The sequence below is a fragment of the Oreochromis aureus genome, linkage group 17, assembly GCF_013358895.1.
Source record: "Oreochromis aureus strain Israel breed Guangdong linkage group 17, ZZ_aureus, whole genome shotgun sequence".
Taxonomy (NCBI): Eukaryota; Metazoa; Chordata; class Actinopteri; order Cichliformes; family Cichlidae; genus Oreochromis; species Oreochromis aureus.
In genome coordinates, this window is record NC_052958.1 from 14,320,660 (window position 1) to 14,339,815 (window position 19,156).

Consider the following 19,156-nt stretch of genomic DNA (forward strand, 5'->3'; position numbering starts at 1 on the left):
GCTTTTGGTGTTTTCCACATCTGCAGACTTGAACAACAAAACAGTGTGTGCGAAAAATGGCAAAAGAAAGGCCGCGGGGAGACAACAGAGAGTCACCCAAGAAAAGAAAAGGAATGTGGACCAGGACAAAAAATCAGTGGCTGACCAAAACGTAAGTAGCAAGCAGCCTGGGTTTTATATTCAGGGAAGAGCAAAAGGAACATTTAGGCTACAGAGGAGAGTAATTTGTGTCACAGCTGTAGTAAAACAAGATTTATGTTTGTCTGTTTAGGTGAATTCGAAGCCAGATACGTGGAGGAGCACCAGCTCGGAGAAGGAGGCTGCGGAGCAGTGTTTGCTGGCTACCGGATAGAAGATCGTTTTCAGTAAGTGTTCAGATGATGGGAGCAAGACAGGCAGTAACGCAGATAATGTATAATATCGTAAGCTGAGACGTGTGCTGTGTTTCCACCTTTCATTATGTCGTACTGAGGAAATGCTCACCAATGCTCTGTGTCTTTTAGGTTGCCATCAAACACATTCCAAAAATAAAATCTACTGCAAAGTGGCGGTAAGTGTCCAACACTTGAATCAATTTTACATTACTGGATTGAATGCGGCGTTCCTCATCATTCACTTTGTTGTAATATTTCAGGATGAAAACGGGAAGAAGCTCTCTGTGGAAGTGGCCATTATGCTGAAACTTGCAGGTGAAGCAGAAGGGTCAGTGGGAACATCAGCACCTGTGTCCTTGCTGGAGTGGTTCGACCTTGGCAAAGAACTGATCCTGGTGCTGGAGAGACCTGTCCCGCTGTGGACCTGCAAAAATACAAAGCAGAAAATGGAAGAACTTTACCAGAGGACAAGGCCAAGGTAGGTTGACTGGAAGAACCTCAGACTGTACAGCATTCAATCAAGGCGCAGAGTATTAGAAAAGCATTAACTCATTATTGTCTTTTTCATCTTTTCCAGGTCATTCTGAAGCAACTAGTTGATGCTGCAAAGGAACTTGAGGATAAAAACATCTTTCATCGGGACATCAAGGGAGAAAACATTCTGATTGAGACCGGCTCAGATGTGCCTCGTGTTCGCATCATTGACTTTGGACTGAGCTGCTTTGTTAAGCAGCGATCTCTGTATCGCGTCTTCTATGGTAACATATTCTGCTCCTGCTTTTCACAGATGTAACAAGTTGTGTCTTTTGTTTTAGCAGAAATTGCAATTGTGTCTATTTGTTAGGTACTCCTCTTCACACCCCTCCCGAGTGGTACAGGAGGAGCTGCTACAGGTGTGGACCCACCACGGTGTGGCAAATGGGAGTGGTGCTGTATGAAGCGGTTCATGCACGGGACTTTGATACCGAGAGGTTCCTCAGCAAGAAACTGAGCATCAAAAAGCGTCTGTCCACAAGTAAGAAAACTTCACACTTCCAGATTCACGGATGCCTTGGATCACTAGAACTATCATCTTCATCTTTTTTATCTTTTCTTTCTGTCCAGAATGCCGGAATTTCTTGGAAGCATGCTTAACTAAAGTCCCGGAGAAGCGCCCAACACTGGAGGAGCTCCAGCATCACCCCTGGCTAAGATAACACACACACAAACACACAAATCACACAATTCACATCTTATCATGCAAGTGTGATACATTGTAGTAACTTGCTTTCTGTTTTCTGTTGGACAGGAATAGATAGAATGGGACAATTAAAAACAAAATCAAAATTTTTCTTTCTTGGAGTTCCTGTAACCCCTCCAGCCATCCCAGGAAAGGGGATCTCTCTTTGAATGGGCTTTCCCGAGGTTTCTTCCCATCAATCTGGCCCCCTGGGGAGTTTTTCCTCGTCTTCATAGAGAGCTTGGGCTGGGTCAGGTGCTCCCTCAAAACTGTCTTTATTTGATGACATCAAATAAAGATGTTTTACTTAAAGTAAAATTTGATCAAAATAAAACTTGTTTAATTTATCTTTGCTGAGGATTCTCTTTCATTACTATTTCAAAGATTGTGTTTGTTTGTTTTTTACCCATGGTGCATTTTGACAAATAAGAAAACTGAATCAGGTTAAAGTGTGCACGAAGACAGTCACACTGCAAATGCTCTGAAGACTTGTATCTGTTGCTCTAACCCCAACCAGTTTGGACAGATTTCCTGGTTGTGCCAGAGGTTTTTCCTTCAAGAAGGGAGTTTTTCCTTCCCACTGTTGCTGAGTGTTTGCTCATAGTGAGCTGTCTGATTGTAAAAGTAAAAAAGTTAATAAGAGGCATTCATAGCAGACTTATCACAAAGGGAACTAAATAGCTTAAATGTACAATTTCTACAGGACCGAATATAACTTCATTATGTATAAAAGGTCCTGTGGATAATTACTCTATTTGGAACTTTACACAAGAGAAAGTTTGCTGCCACACTGTTTATAACAGGTTGGGTTTTGTCCTCTGAGTTGGGCCTTTGATTGCAGTTTATTGAAGAATTTCCTCTGAAGTAGCTGTTGATGAAAATTTAAAGTCCTGCTTATACACAGAAATGTGCTTTAGTTCATGTTTCTGACATGTCTGCCTCAGTGGATCAATAGAAGATCTGGCACAGGAAACTAGATGATTAAAGAAGGGTAGGAATATATATATATATATATATATATATATATATATATATATATATATATATATATATATATATATATATATATATATATATAGGTTGCAACGTAATATTTTTACTTTTTCTTAACATTCCTTTAAACTCTTTGTGCAAAAGTGTGCGGCGACCCATAATTTCTCTGTATTTTCATATATTATAAAGCTTTTAAACCATTAAACCAGCTTTTAAACCATTATAAAGGTTTAAACGCTGTTCTTTAGACATTGACTGCTTTTCAAATTATTTTCAGTCCTGTCCTCGAACGTTGTCTCAAGCTAAATTATAGTGTATTCCACCAGTGACAACTTGATAGATGTGCGTGTGTGTGTGTGTGTAACTTTGGGCTGAGTCTTTGGGAATGTCAGCAATTAAACAGAGGCTATTCAGATTGAGAGGTGGTAGGATAATGATGAAGCTCAGATTGCATAATCCCAAGAAACAATATAGAAAATGTGTAAATTTGGTGTCAGCTAATAATCTCCTGATTTACATAGTTGAAAGATATTGTATTCTGTGGAGGCAGGGAGTGCAGTTTGCACAGGTGCTCATTAAGACCAGGTTGAACACTATTAACCTACCTGTAAGCACATGGAGATTTTCCACCGATAACTAAGTAAAGTGTCCCTTTCACAGCGCAAATTATTTTAACAAGAGTATTAAAATACATCGCAAAGGTACCACTGTGACTGTTAATTTATTTGGAAAATGTAAATGGTGAAAATTACCAATAGCACAGTCCCAGAGCCTCCTAATTAACTAATTTTTCCGGGAAACCATAGAATGCAAGCATCACTTTTTATTTTCTTCTGTATCTTGCTTGTTTAGTGTGCACAACCTCTGTTGTTATATTTATGTAACCCTGATTAGTGCAAAAACATGCATTGATTTATGTGTAGAAAGTTAATGAACTTCCATTAGCGCTATGCCCACTGGTGGATGCACAAGGCACCACTGGTTTTCATAAATTCTGCTTTGGGGCATCAATCAGTCGGGAATCCACCAGGTATCCGTCAGGAACGAGGCAGCCCTTTTAAGTGGCTGTATCTATATCTTTCTTCATACATTGATTTGCTCAGGTAGTATCTACAAGAAGGTGTGTCCAAACTTTTGACTGGTAGTGTATAAACCATTCAACCCAGGAAATGAATGTAACTATTCATATTCTGCTGGTGGTTTCTTCCTGTTAAAGGGGAGTTTTTCCTTCCCACTGTCACTTGGTCATGAGTAAGTGCTTGCTCATATAGAGGTCATAATGATTGTTGGGGTTTTCTTTCTTTCTTTTGATTTATTGTTGGGTCTTTACCGTACAATATGAAGTGCCTTGAGGCAACCATTGTTGTGGTTTTGCCACTATATGAATAAAACTGAATTGAAATTGATTTGAATAAGGGTAAGAAGACACAGCTGAGCTCAATCTAAATAATGGAAGACATGGAAATTAAACTAAAGGCAACTAAAATATCAAATTCTAAAGATGCTTAATTCTTCCCCTCACTCCCAACTGGTCATGGCAGATGGCTGCCCCTCTCTGACCCTGGTTCTGCCCAAGGTTTCTTCCTGTTACAAGGGAGTTTTTCCTTCCCGCTGTCGCCAAGTGCTTGCTGCTAGGGGATAGTTTGATTGTTAGGATTTTGTCGCTCATACTGTAGGGTCATTACCTTAAAATCACCTTAAAATATAAAGTACCTAAAGGAGACTGATGGTGTGATTTGCTGCTATTTCAATCAATCTTCGCTGATACTAATTCATCAACAACAAAGAAATTGATTCCAAAGAATTCCTATTATAACCCTGTGATCTTGCAACTCCAACAGAGAAATATTGTCATGAATGCAACTGGCTGCATATACAGCACTTAAAAACTACGTGCATATACACACATGGCTGTCGTCAGAGTGAGGTTAGGTCAGGTGTAACACAGATAAATTTGAAGTTGAGCTGATGATGCTGAGATTCATTCACAGAATTTCACCTTCATACCAACTGTATAGTGTCCAATATAAAGATCGCACAAACAATGTACTGTCAGTGAAGAGAATGGAAATCAGCCAGGACAGCTCATGAAATATCTGCTGATATCTTGTCAAATTCAGTTGTGTAAATTCAGAAAGAGCAGCAGGTCAGCTGATTATAGCCTATACACTGAGAAAATCCAGTGAAGCTCTCATTAGAAATTATTGTGAGTTGATCCTTTTCCCCACACGGAGCCACTACAACTGATTTTAGGGTCGCCCACCTGCTGAATCCCACTTTAACCCCTTCGCTACTCATTTTCCTGTTCAGAGGCAAAGTCACCCTCTACAATGTCTGCTCATTTTCTACTTAAGAGATTCCAGCAGGGTAATTTATTATAATTAAAACTTAAGAATATTAATTTTATTATCTATTATTATTATTTATCTAAAATATTATTTAATTATCACAAGGTTCAGTGAGCTTTGCACAAAAACAGCCCGTAGAAATGTTCTCCAAAGAGTTCACTTTCTTCAGGGCGATCGTGGCTCAAGAGTTGGCAGTTCGTCTTGTAATCGGAAGGTTGCCGGTTCGAGTCCCGGCTCGGACAGTCTCGATCGTTGTATCTTTGGGCAAGACACGTCACCTGTTGCCTACTGGTGGTGGTCAGAGGGCCCGGTGGCGCCAGTGTCCGGCAGCCTCACCTCTGTCAGTGCGCCCCAGGGCAGCTGTGGCTACAATGTAGCTTGCCATCACCAGTGTGTGAATGGGTGGATGACTGGTTGTGTAAAGCGCTTTGGGGTCCTTAGGGACTAGTAAGGTGCTATACAAATACAGGCCATTTACTTTAAGAGCCTGTATTTTTTTCACTTTTACTTGAGTAAACTTCAACTTTTACTAGAGTAGTTTTTAAAACTAGTATCTGTACTTATACTTAAGTACAGAATATCTGTACCTTTGCTACCTCTGTCTGAAAACACATTACTATTTACCTACACTTGGATCAAATTGTATTTGTAAATTTGTAAATTGTAATTTCAGCCCTATCAAAGACCTTCAAACCCCAAAATAACAAGAAAGAAAGAAAGAAAAACAGCAGCTTTTACACTTCCTTCAAAAGTCCTCGTTAGCGGATGTGAACAAGTACACACATACACACACACAAAACAAAATATAAAGATATACAAAATAAGGTTCTGCAAAAAAGGGGGCTTCATCCTGGAGGTGACTCGGGAGACGCTGGAGAGATTTTAACTCTCATCTGGCCTGGAAACGCCTTGAAGTTCCCATATATAAGCTATAAAAGGTGGCTAGTGAGAGGGAGGCCTGGGCTGCTCTGCTTAGATGACTTCACCCAGGGTAAGCGAAAGAAAATGGATGGATGGATGGTCAAAATAAAAAAAATAAATCAGTCACAGAATACCTACATTTGTGTGTAAAGAAATGTTACATATATACTAAAAACAGTTGGAAAAAAACCCCCTACAAATTTGGAAAGGAATTTATTCATGTTCTTACTCATAGATGGAGTACATGGTTTAAAAAACACTGAGGAAACAGATAACAGTATAAAAACATTAATACAGTTAAAATGAATAAAAAGTTGCAGGCTTTAACTTATTTCTCTATAGTTTGTACAATTAATCCATGTAACAATAGGTTCTCTCTTAATGTAGTAGTTAATTAAAATATTTTTACATAAAAATACATTTTTAAGTACTCTCCGGTGGAAGTCTGTTGTGACTTATGTTTCTAAATGACGCACCCATAAAGCAACCCACAGAATATACAAATATGTCTTTGATAAGTGAATGTTGGCTCCCACAATGGCCTGTTAGGTTATTGCAAAAATAATTTACTGCATAATATGTTAGATTAAAACATGTTATAAGCACAAAATTGAAGTGAAAACAATAAAAACAAAAATAAAAAAAAATGCTAAATTAAGTTAAAGGATATTTCTTACTATACTATATAATTGTATAATGTTGGGTTTGATTGCAAAGGAAACCCACCAAGAAAAAAAGAAAGAAAGAAAAAGATCAAGAATAGAGTTTAATTTATTCAAAATACATTCTGGTCTTTTATTTAAGCTGTAGCGAGATTCAGATGGACAAAGGAAAAGGAAAAATATTACAAATTTGTTTTATTAATCATGAATAAACTTTATTATACAAAACTCTAAATTTCAGTTGGTCTTAGTCAGATGTGTTTTTAATTAAATCCTGCAACACTGTGCTCGCTGCCATCACTTTATATCTTAGTGTGCAATTCAAATATATACTTATTACAAAATTTTTCCCCCTTAACTCTCAACTCGCGTTTTTAAATTGTCTGTGATCATATTTGTCCGTTGACTTCTGTCTGGGCCTCGAACGATTCATCAGACAGGTTGGCAGCCTCCAACTGATGCTCCAGACTTTCATTATCGCCTCTGTTCTGATCAACTCTTATCTTAAACTTAGTGATGAACTCATTACTAGCCAGCGCTCCCTCCTTTTTAGGGCATGTGCGCTTTGATAATAGGCGGCTTTCCAGGCGCTCTGCAAAGAAAATTCGCAAAACATTTCTTATTTGGTAAGCTTGTTAACAAATTTTAGTTCAGTTTTGCTGAAAGTTATAGCATGCATCAGGTAAGAAGCAATTGGTTTTTATAAAGTACACCCAAAAACATTTTTATTATGTGCATTTTGGAGAATAAAAGATTGTACACAATTTCCCTTTTTAAAGTAAAAAGATTATTCAAGTCTAATTCTTACTTATTCAGTAGATTAAAGTATTGAAACATCATTATTCATAAAATATGCACACTACAAAATTAAAGAGTTATTCAAAAATTACTCAAGTACTTACTCCAGTACTCACATTATTCAAGTAAATTTCATTTTTGCCAATATAATGTCACATAAAATCTTGATCTGAATAAGGGATTTGAACCCCACACAGATGAGAGCTTAGCAGTGAAGCTCTTTCTTAAAATTTGAGTTATAAAGTCAGAAGTTATCACTGACAGAGATCCATGTTCTCTTATCATAAGAAAGAATATTTGCTGAAATTGACATTAATCCAAGCCCTTAAAATGCCATTTTGGATTAAGCATTTCCTTTTAGATAAGTCTTCAATGAGCAGGAAGCTCCAGTGCTGAAAAAAGAAGCCAACATCAGCTGCTAAACGTGCTAAAAGCAAGTAAGTCCCCATAGACTCCTATCCAAGACACATACAGTATAAAAGTTACAGATCTGAAAAGTAAAACAAATGTCAAAGTGCAAAAAGACTTCCCATAGAAGTCTATGGAAACACCCATTTGCCTGGAATTAGGTGAACACCTTCGTGACAAATTTAATGGCTCATTTGTTTCATGTCATATTTAATAAAAGACTGACACAGTGGTTGAATTGTCCATTTTGCACATATTTGGTCACTCTAAGCGTCAGAAGGGGAAAGATCATTCTGGGAATGCTTACTGGCGAAGGATGTGTGACTGACAAGTCCAGTGTGTGAAGTTTAACTACAGTCTAAGGAGCTTGGAAAGAAAAGCACCTGGACTTCTTTACGTTTCTTGAAGATGTTTCACCTCTCATCTGAGAAGCCTCTTCAGCTCAGAACTTCTTCAGAGAACTGAAGAAGCTTCTCGAATGAGAGGTGAAACGCTCTTCAAGAAACTTAAAGAAGTCCAGACGCTTTTCTTTCCAAGCTCCTTAGACTACGATGACCTGGATGACTGAGAACCTTAACAGACAGTTTAACTACAGTTCTTCCCTTCATTCATCATATCTGATTTCAAAACACCAAGATGGCAGCCGTGAAAACACTCATCTTGAGTCTTCATGGGACTACGGTGAGGTCCCTTATGCCTCTTATGATGCTGTCCCAGACTTCAGAGCAGTATAAAACATGTTTGCAGCCTGTAACAACTGTGCATGCGGTTATTTTTTATTTTAAGATTTACATGTTTAAATCATATTAAGATTTAGTTTTAATTTTAATTAACTTGAGGTGAGTCAGATTCTTTCATTCGAGTCACTGAACTGGATCTCTTGACATGTTTGGGGTAGGTTCCTTTTGTAGCATTTTAATGCAATTATCTGACAGATTATATGATCTACGCTGTTATTAACTGTACTAACACTCTGTTCCAGAAGTCTGTGCTGCAAAGAGGCAAAGCGAATACCGCACCTGCAGGAGTAATGGGGGTCATCAGTCGGTTCAGCTGGATGTTCCAGTGCCGTACATGTTGACTGGCATTCCTCAGCCTCTCCTGAACCTCCTGGAAACAAAAATCATGCAGCATCCTCATCAGTGTTGTTTTAGAAGAGCATTAAATAAGATGCTGCTCACAAAGCCAGTCAAAACAAACTTGTTCACCTCCAGACGCTGGTGGCTTCTTTGGCGAGATGCCTGCAGATCCTGGAGCTCCTGAGAGGCAGAGTTTAGCGCTGAGGGGGTGTCCTCATCGGGACTGCCATCTGACAGCTCCTGTATGGGGCTGAGGTTTTGCATTGTACGTTGCTGCTCCTGGAGGAGCTGGAAATGTTTCCTCTTTTCATCTTCAGCCTGCAGCAACCTGAATGAGGGGAGAAAGGGAAGAAGCAACTGAAAATGTTAATACTTCTCATGGATATCTCAGATGTCCATCACAAATAAAATAATAAAAGGCCATAATAGGAGTTAGAAATCCATTGTTACTGCTCAAGCTCCAGTCTGGCCCTCTCCTCTTCCAGCCGAGCCTGGATCTCCATATTAAGGGCAGCTTCTAGTTGCAGCTGTGTCAGCTCCAGCTCCCTGATCCTCTTCTTGTGTTGCTCAGCCTCCTTTTCCTTCTCCTGCATCTCAGCCTGCATGCTGTCTTTTATCTATGCACACACACACAGCTACATAAACAGATGCACCAACAGAGCGGTATAAACTGACCTATTCCTGAATCACCTTTTCCTGGAATGTCATAACCATTTTTCCAAATCATTAAAGACTAGGTGTGAATTTTATAATGATAGTCAACATTTTGCTGCAGTTCTCAAAGATCGAAGTCAAGGAGAAAAGACTCTGTACATAAATGGTGTCAAGTGGAAAACTTTTTTTTTACCATCTCAGCCTCTTTCAGCTGTCTTTCCAGTTCCATCTGCACCTCCCTCTGTTTCCTCCTCTCTCTCTCCTCTGCCTCCCTTCGGCGAGTTTCCAGTTCCCGTGCATGCTGTGAAACACAGATGAAAAAGCCATTATTTGGTGGTGTTTTCATCCAGCAGGTGAAAACACTTCTCTGTATTTACCTTAAACATGAGCGCATGAAGACTTAACATGCAAACGCCTCTAAATCCTTTTGCGTGTTTTTAGTTACGCTTCTATATTAATTCCTTGTGTTCTTTTTTTCCCCAGAAACATCAAAGTCCATCACTTTGGACAAGATGTAGGAAACAATTGCAGAATCACAAAAGGTGCAGCTAGAAACATTACAAATGATGAAAGCAGGAAAATGAAACAACAAACAAACTGGTAAACAGTAACCACACAGTACAACCACATGCACTGACACAGAATAAGACTGTATGTGGTTGTACAACTTATTGATAAAGAGTAACAGAATAAACTATAAACAGAAGGCATAGAATATAACTACAACATACACTGTGCTCACCATAAATATGAAATTAATATTCAACAGGATGATGTATTAAAAGAAATAACCAAAAAATAAATACCTATTGGTGACCTTATTAATGCCTAGTAAGTTAAAACAAAAAGTAGTGCGTGGAGATGGCAAACATAATGACGATAGCTTGAATTAACTGATAAATGTGCCCCGAACTCTTTGAAAGTCACATGACCTTATTTGATTGGTGATGCTGTGGACATAGCAGCTTTTGCTAACAGCGAAATGGCATTACATTTTGAGGTTTCTGCCAACAAACTGTGTTTTCTCTTGTAACTAAGGTGGCCTTTGAAGTCTTCATATGTATGTAGGTGTGGAAAGTACAGCGCCTACAACTGGAGCTAATAACAGGGCCTACGTGGATGCAGGTGAACTTTTGAGAATTGATTGTTTTTTGATTGTAGTTACTAGTAAGATGAATTGCTACACTCACCACCAGTCACTTCATTAGGTTAACTTTGCTAAGCTAACTTTGGTTTGACCCCCTTTTGCCCTCAGCGCTACCTTAATTCTTCATGACATAGATTTAACAAGTTTGAGTTGCCCATATTGACAGGATAGCATCACACATTAGCTACACATCCATGATGTGATTCCACCATCCCAAAAATGCTCTTCTGGATTGAGAAGTGGTAACTGTGGAGGCCATTTGAGTACAGTGAGCTTGTAATCATGTTCATGGTCTAGAACTTTAGAGTCATCAAAACAGGCGATGCTTCTCCAGTCTTCTGTTATCCAATTGTGGTCAGCCTGTGTAAACTGTGTTTCCTGTTCTTAGCTGACAGTCGTGACACCTGGTTTTGTCTTCACTGTTGTAGGCCATCAGCTTCGAGGTTCGACGTATTGTGCTTTCAGCGGTGCTCTTCTGGATAACTTCATGTTGCTTTCCTTACAGCTGTAAGTAATCTGCTCATTCCGCTTTTGATCTTTGGCACCAACAAGAGATTTTTTCCCACAGAAGTGCTGCTCACTGGAGATTTCCTCCATTTCAGACCATTTACTATAAACCCGTTAGATGGTTGTACAGTTTCTGAAATACTCAGACAAGCCTGTCCGACACAAACAACAATGCATGTTCAAAGTCATTTAAATCCCCTTTGACCTTTGACCTTCAGCAGGTCGTCTTAGCAATGTATACATGCCTAAATGCATTGAGCTGCTGCCATGTGATAGGCTGATTAGGTATTTGACCTAATGAGCAGCTCAACAGGTGTATCTAACAAAAATGTGGCCAGTGATTGTGAATGGTACTTTTTAAATGGACAAAATGAACTGAACTGGCAGCTGCCCAGTGCCACTATGAATTAGTTAAATAATCACTACCACAGATAGTTTGGTGCATGACGTAATTAAATAAATATTTAAAAAGAAAAAAGAAAAAAAAAAAAGATTCTTTTAGCCCTCACTTACCTTGATAATGTTTTCAATCTCTAAGTCCTGTTTGTCTTTTTCTTTTTCTGTCTTCTCCGTCTCATGGATAGTCAAGTCATCAGATTGGCTGCCCCTGCTGCTGCAGCTGCTGCGGGCGCTCCGGCTGCGTTCCCGCTGACTGTTTTCCCGCTGGATCCGTCTCTTCAGTTTGAGTTCATGGTGAAGGGAAGACTTTCCCTCACTCTGAAGACGGAGGGCTGTTTGAATGGCTGGATGGTGAAAAAATACATAAAAATAGTAATGTAGGTTCGTTGGCTTGCTATAGAAAATAATTAAAAAACAATAAATTCCTTTATAGCTTCCCTCAGAAAAGACTTCTTTCTTTGAGTTGCATCTTAGCAAACCCTCATCATCACCTTCATTGTCACCTGGATCAGCTGCCACACTATCATTAATCTTTACAGACATTTGCTGCTATAAATAGAATGAACAGCCTACAAACAAAGCAAAGATACCAACTATATGTACACTTTGTTTTTACATGAGAAAGCCATGGCAACATTTTTTCATGAAAAAAAAAAAAAGACTGACGCGTCTCAGTGTTACAAGACAGAGCTGTAAAAAAAATAGTTATGGCCACTTTAACCCAAACTTTGTACTTCTGTCTTTTTTTGTAGAAGAGGTGTTTTGTGCCTCTCTGTTTGTGACCTCTTTTCGAATTACCAAGATGTTTGAACCTATTATTCATGAAATGTGGCTCCTTATCTCAGTCACAATCATAGGCAAACAATTTGTTATTACAGGAAGCAGTAAATGAGCTCTCGATTTCACTAACCAGTTAAATATCATTTACAATCAACAACCTCCATCACACCTTTTCTTGCAGCTGCTTATCAGACTTGCAGAAAACTGTAAACATAACCCAAAATCATGATGCTCCCTGCATCACGCTTAACAGTGTTGTGCAGTGTTTTTGGTCATTGCTTCTTTTTTTTCAACTCTTAAAACTCCTTCTGATAAAAAGAAAAACTCCTGGATTTTCTCCATTTGTAGACAGCTGCATTCTATAATGCTTCTTTTAAGCCCTTGTGGAAGTTAATGGCACTGAGTCATGGCTGAAAGCAGTTTTTATATAGTTACCAGACTTTTAGAGTTAGGTCCAAAATTTGTTGGACAGAGACCATTTTTGTGCTTTATCTTTGTCCAACACCACAGTAGATTTTAAATTAAACAATCAAGACGTGACTGAAGTACAGACTTTCACCATTAATTCAAAGGTTTTTGAAAAAATAATGCATTAACTCTTTAGGAATTACAGCCATTTTTATACACAGTCCTCCATTTTCAAATGCTCAAAAACAACAATTGGCTAAAAAGCAGTTTCAGTGAGTCCCCTTGTTATTTTATGACAAATGAAGCAGACATAATATCTGTAATTTTAAAGACGAGACCCAAAGAGATATCAGTGCAAATGAAGGAGGCCATCATTAGGCTGAAAACCTAAAATACACCTAACAGAGTATAGGTAGAGATATCACTGTTAAAGTCTATAATCAAGAGGTGCCTTCATGAATGGAAATACAGAGAGCTTACAACAAGGTCCAAAGCACTGGTTACGCTCAAGAACTGGAAGGTCAGGTTAAACATTACCAAGAATCTAAAAGAGCCTGCACCGTTCTGAAAAATATTGTAAAGATGAAATTGAGTTTAATTTGGAGATGTAGAAAAACACCCAAGAGCTGAATGATACAACATCCTCCGTAAAACATGGTGGAGACAAAGAACTGAGTCACTAGTGTTTATTGAAGGTGTGACTGCTGATAGAAGAGGCAAGATGAATTGTGGCGTTTACAGGACTCTGCTCAGACTCACCCCAATGTTGCAGAACTGATTAGACAGCACTTCACAGTGCAAATGGATAATGACCCAAAACATACAGGTTCTACTGAGGGAAAACTATTTTAGCATTATTGAGTCTGGCTGTAACTGTGACTTAGTCAACATTTTATAAGCTCCAGCTGACTTCTGAAAGTTTTCTGAATCATTGGCAAAACAAACACAAATAATTAGCAACCAATAAAACAGATTGTTTGACAAGTGGCCTCAATATTCCTGAAAGATCCTGGAATTATTTATATACACTATGATAAGCTTCAGTACATTTCAACCACACTAAACCAATGAGCACACACATAAGTTACACACCTTGAGTCCACTCCACTTTCTGTTTCTGGTCAGGTGCGCTCATCTCGTAGGTTTTACTGTGGGTTTTCACACAGAACAGACAGCGCTTCCCCTCCCTGTCTGGAATAGACTGAAACAGAAAAATGTGTGTAAGTCACAGCGTTGGTTGATAAAGAGTTAAACATGCTGAGTTTTCCTCACCAACCTCTATGACACAGTTCTGATCCAGCTGGATATCCCCTCTCTTGTCTTTTAAGTCCTCGCTGACATAGTAGGCCATGGAGGAGGGCTTCAGCACAAACCAGCGCTCAGTCCAATTCCTACGCACATGCCCCTTTTTCCACATGTAACCCTGCAAAACAAGGGATCAATTGAAGAAGAAAGAAAGACAAAAATGTCAAGGGAGCAGTCAAATTGGCTCCAGTGACACAGCATAACTCACTCTCTTGAGAACGCTGTGATAGATCTCCAGGAACACCTCATCTAAAGCCAGGCTGAAGGCCTCAGCGCTGGTGACCCTCAGCAACCGGCCTGCACTCATATCCTCCAGGAAGGTCCACACGGACATTCCCTCTTCCCACACTGTTGCATCCTGGGATAGTAAGTCCTCCATGGGCTTCCCATCCCACTCCTCGCTCATCGCAGTGGAGATTTTCTTGAGGAGATACTCCACCTAGAAGCATTCAAATATTTGTATACGAAAGTTTTTGCACATCACGAAAAGAAGATATTAATGGCAACGACAATGCAAATACAGACTCAACACAGATTGTATTCTGTGGTTTTGTGATATCACTTTTCATGAGGAGCTCACTGAGTGACTTCTACAGAAGCCGTTTATTTTTATCTCTGTCGACAGGAAACCAAAAGCATTATGGAGGAAGTGCAGGAAGGAAGAGCCTCATTAACTAACTTACTTGCACTTGTATTTTCCTACTAAGAAAATCTTTAAACTGTCCTAACTCTGTCATTACACACGAATTATATTTCTTTTTGGGTATTTGGGTATAGCAGTGTCTAAAAACTACAAGCGTTGCTGGTGTTTGTTCCTCTAACTCTCTTAAATTGTTTTTTTATTGGCCGGGTTTCTTTTAAATCAAAAGTGAATTGTTTAACTTGTTGTACAATGCGTGTCCATTTTTGCATTTATAGCATATTAATGACATAAAATATAATTACTGTGGATTTGAGCATTTTCAAGAAAACTCTAATGAACACATTTCACTCTCCTTACTCTTTATAACTGTTACCTCCTCTGGTATCATCACCAGTGGGTATCGGTCCTCTGACAGAAGGTTGAATAAACAGAAGAGCTTAAAGCAGTCCCTTTCCGATAGCAGTGTCCCCTGTGGCACCCTTCTGAAGTTCTTCTTCATGGTCATTGTCCAGCACAGGTCGTCAAATTTCTCCTTATCAAACATCCCCTCTTTGACCTGGAAATGCAAAACTGGAAATGCTCTGAACTGAAACTAAAAGTGCACTTTTTAAAACAGTTTTACATAAGATTATTAGTTTCCTGAGGGGTGTGTTACGAAGGAAGTTCAACACTGCCTGGCTTTCTTATCATGACACTGGTTATCATCTTTCTCGATTAACTCACGCTTTCTGCTTCAATCTCTGTGCACGCTTATATAAAATGGGACTCGACTGAACACTCCGTACTGCAGTCGGAAGAAACAGGTTACAAAGATCTCTAAAGTTTATATAAATATAAGAGTTAAACACAACACTGCTGCTGCAAATAAGACTGATTGCTTCAGAAGATCATTAAGTTACAATAACTCAGTTGTTCTGGTAGCTACAACTCTTAACAGTGTCAAAAAGACTTCAGCAGCATTGGCATCAACATAAAAATATCACCAGCTGAGTGCATGGAAAATCCTGTGACAATGTGACACACATTTCCACTGCTATGTTGCTAGTGAGGTACACTCATTTAGTTAGATACACCTGTTTGGCTTCTCATTAACACAAATATTTAATCAGCCAGTCACATAAATAGATAAATAAATAAAATTTATATAGCACCTTTCTAGACAGAGTCACAAAGTGCTGCACATAAGATAACAAATAACATGGCAGCAGATCAATGCATTTAGGTGTATAGATACGATTAAGTCAAGACGACCTACTGAAGTGCAAATTGAGCATCAGAATGGGGAAGAAAGTTGATTTTAGTGACTTTGAATTGTTGGTGCCAGATAGTCTGAGTATGTCAAAAAACTGCTGATCTGCGGGGATTTCCCCGCACAGCATTCTCTGGGGTTTACAGAGAATGGTCAGAAAAAGAGAAAACATCGAGTGGTAAAAAATCCCTTGACTGCTTCAACCTGATAGGAAGTCAACAGTGATTAAAATAACTACTCATTACAACTAAGGTATGGAGAAGAGCATCTCTGGATGTACGAAACAGTCAAACCTTGAAATAGATGGGCTATGGCAGCAGAAGGCCACACTTCTATCAGATCACACAGGCTCACCAAAACAGGACAAAACATAATTGGGAAAATGTTTTCTGGTCTGAGGAGTTTTGATTTCTGCTGTGACATGTATTTTTTGTTGATGCAATAGTGGTGGGAATACTTTCTCGGCACACTTTTGCCCCTTAGTACCAACTAAGAATAACTGAAATATTGCGGCCTACCTGAGAGTCACTGTAAAAAGAACCCAGCTGCGCTATAGAAATTGAAAAAGTCCTGGTGATTTTCTGCCAGTACATTTTCTGTTTTTTGATAGAGGTTTTCATAAAGTGTAAATAGTCTAATTCCACGTGCAATTAAAAAATTCCAGACTTTTTTGTTTGTTTGTTTTTTTCCCTGACCATATCCACCCCTTTATGACCACAGTGTACACATCCTCTGATGGCTGCTTCCACGCTCCATGTCACGAAGCTCAAATAATCTCAAATTGGTTTCTGTAACATGGTAAAGAGTTCGCTGTACTTAAGTGGCCTCCACAGCCACCAGATCTCCATCCAATCGAGCACCTTTGTGATCTGGTGGAATGGGAGATGTGGAGCAACTGTGTGATGCTATCATGTCACCATAATCTCTGAGGAATGTTTCCAGCATCTTGTTGAATCTGTGCCGAAGGTTTAAGGCAGCTCTGAAGCACAGTGTGACTATTAGGCTACCTAACACGTATTCCTTCAGCAGAGAATGTTGGGCTTTCAGTCAGTTCAAAACTGAAACTCTGAACATAAACTGCCCGACCACGTCACGGTCTCAGCATAATGTCAAAAGAGAGTCGACCTTTGTGTCGCTGGAATCTCTGACTTTAAGATCACGATAGCCTGCTAACTAATCTCGCTTTGTAATCTTCATTTCTGGTTCTAAGAAATGTAACAATAGTTACAAACAAAGAAAAACCTGACAAAACAAAACCCAGGAGGTTTGACTGAACTGTTAATAAAGTACTAACTGGAAGTATTCAGGTACAGCTAGGTTAAATTAAAGGGAAAATGTAAAATAGATATAAGGGCTATATTTTCCTCCTCTCAGTAAATCTCTTAACAAGTCCAAAACCAACAACTAGTCACTTCTGAATTTCTTTTTAAGTTAGCCGGGTACTGTAGGTTTTTGCAAGTGTTACTCAAAACTGAGTAAATACTGCATGAAATGGGAATGTCTTTCAACTGCAGACTGGCACACAGTGCTGCACGATCAGCTGGCAAGCAGTGTAAACATACTCTTAAGTTAATGATCATGGTAATGAAGGAGCATGAGATCGAGGGTGAAGGTACTGCTCAGTGATGTGTTCGTAAGAGTTTTGAACAACATAAATACGAGTATAACTGCAGCTGAAGGAAAACCCTTTGCTTAGATCGTATTTTTTACATTACCTTATCCAGTATGTACTTGCTGAGGTAGGGCATGTAGCCATGATTAGACACTGGTCCATCATCATCGTCCTGGAAATGCTGCTCCAGAGCAACGGGATCATGTGGGATGTTTAACACTGTATACAAGTTGTGGGACAGCACCTGGGGAATTAAAACAGACATACAGCATAAGTGGATGGATAAAACTCAGCACATCTCCCGCACACTCCCTTGTTTCTTCACATATCAGCAAACAAACGCTCACAAGCACAGGCAGCTAGTCACCAGTGAGTAAGCATGTCAGGGCAGCTTTCTGCTATTTCCCTGGATTCTTCTAACCAAAGGGGGGGTCAGTCAGGCATGCAGGGAGTGGAGGGAAAGCAAGTTAACAGGCAAAATAAAACCTAATGAGGGGAAAAGAAGGCAAAACGTAATGTTCGTCTTTTATTTAAAAACCCTGACAATTTTGTGTGGTATCAAGGCCACAAGATAAGGTTGGACTTTCACCTCCACTTTGAACAGGCTAAACGCCTGTTAATGTCTGAAAAGATCTGGATTTGAGTGCGAGCTTTTTAATGTGTCTGCGTGGCTCATGTTCCTCTGATTACAACACGAATTCACGCACAGTATGCCACCACACGAACACACCACTACGTTTGAGTTCTGACTTTAGACAGAGTCGAAGTGATGACCAAAGTAAAACTGCGAGAATATAAAGCGTTTATGTCTCTGTGCTCTCTCCAGCGGACGCCCCTCGGTCTCAGTTTCCTGATCTTAAAAACGTCTCGCACTAAAATTCTCCTTACCTTTAACTGCGACTTGGAAACTTTCCCGCACTTCTCCACGTCCAACGACGTGAAAGCGTACCAGATGGACTTCAGGAGTTCGGATTTTAGGTCCATTTTTTGGAGACCGCCGGGAACGCGCAAAACTACATTTCCGAAGCGGTGCGCAGCGGCTTTTTACGCAGCCACGGGTGAGCGCCCGTGTGGTGAGAACAGCCAAGCCAAGCAAAATGTGGAGCAGAGCACTCACTGCGGTGCAAACGACAAAGGACCAAACTTTCAGATGTGGTGCAGACTTAAAGAGGCGGAGAGCCGAAACAAAACCTGGAGCACCACACGGTCCTCCTCCCTTCTCATAATTCAACAAAACGATTTAAAGTAGTGGGGAAAAAAACAGACAAGGTAGGATCTCAACAGTGTGAATACATTTACGTGATAATCTCACACAACAACATGTATTTATAGAACTGTATCTAAGGTATTTCTCCTGAGAGGGTGGGCTCCTGAATTCCTCAAAGCACTGCCAGCCAAAAGCCAAAACCGAAGAGGTGGGATCCTGTTGTTATCAGATTCAGGAGACTTGCGAAAGGACACACCCATCTTGGTATAGAGCCGAAGGCCACATTTATTTGAGTAGGTTAAAAATCTTAAAGGTTTAGGGGTGCCACAAATATGTAGCCTGTGGCAAGACTTAAGCACTTGAGCTTAATATTAGTAGGAGCAGTAAATGTTTTATTATTTAACTCAATGACTACGGATTATTTTCCCACTTTTCATGTGTGT

At 39.5% G+C, this 19,156-nt stretch overlaps 1 protein-coding gene and 1 long non-coding RNA gene across 2 annotated transcripts; one reads left to right on the top strand and one right to left on the bottom strand.

The window, feature by feature from the left end:
- The first annotated feature begins 522 nt into the window (after positions 1–522).
- LOC120433964 lies at positions 523–1,940 on the top strand. The gene is made up of 5 exons (XR_005608865.1): positions 523–550; positions 635–852; positions 952–1,132; positions 1,219–1,389; positions 1,479–1,940. It is a non-coding gene; the product is annotated as an uncharacterized LOC120433964 (long non-coding RNA).
- Positions 1,941–6,051: 4,111 nt separating this feature from the next.
- Positions 6,052–18,906, bottom strand: def6c (DEF6 guanine nucleotide exchange factor c). The gene is made up of 12 exons (XM_031758314.2): positions 18,395–18,906; positions 17,610–17,750; positions 15,019–15,201; positions 14,211–14,441; positions 13,974–14,120; positions 13,790–13,898; positions 11,624–11,853; positions 9,650–9,757; positions 9,253–9,419; positions 8,932–9,130; positions 8,743–8,833; positions 6,052–7,109 (listed from the first exon to the last, which is right to left on the bottom strand). Exons 1-12 carry the CDS (start codon positions 18,488–18,490, stop codon positions 6,907–6,909), a joined length of 1,905 nt encoding a protein of 634 aa, XP_031614174.2. The 5' UTR covers positions 18,491–18,906; the 3' UTR covers positions 6,052–6,906.
- Between the last annotated feature and the right edge of the window lie 250 nt (positions 18,907–19,156).

Excerpts from the sequence above, each read along its gene's own strand:
- def6c (XM_031758314.2), bottom strand. The coding sequence starts at position 18,490 with ATGGACCTAAAATCCGAACTCCTGAAGTCCATCTGGTACGCTTTCACG. Across the intron at positions 13,899-13,973 it reads ATCAGAACTGTGTCATAGAG|TCTATTCCAGACAGGGAGGG; the intron begins GTTGGTGAGGAA and ends TTTCTGTTTCAG. Across the intron at positions 11,854-13,789 it reads GAAAGTGGAGTGGACTCAAG|CCATTCAAACAGCCCTCCGT; the intron begins GTGTGTAACTTA and ends TTCACCATCCAG.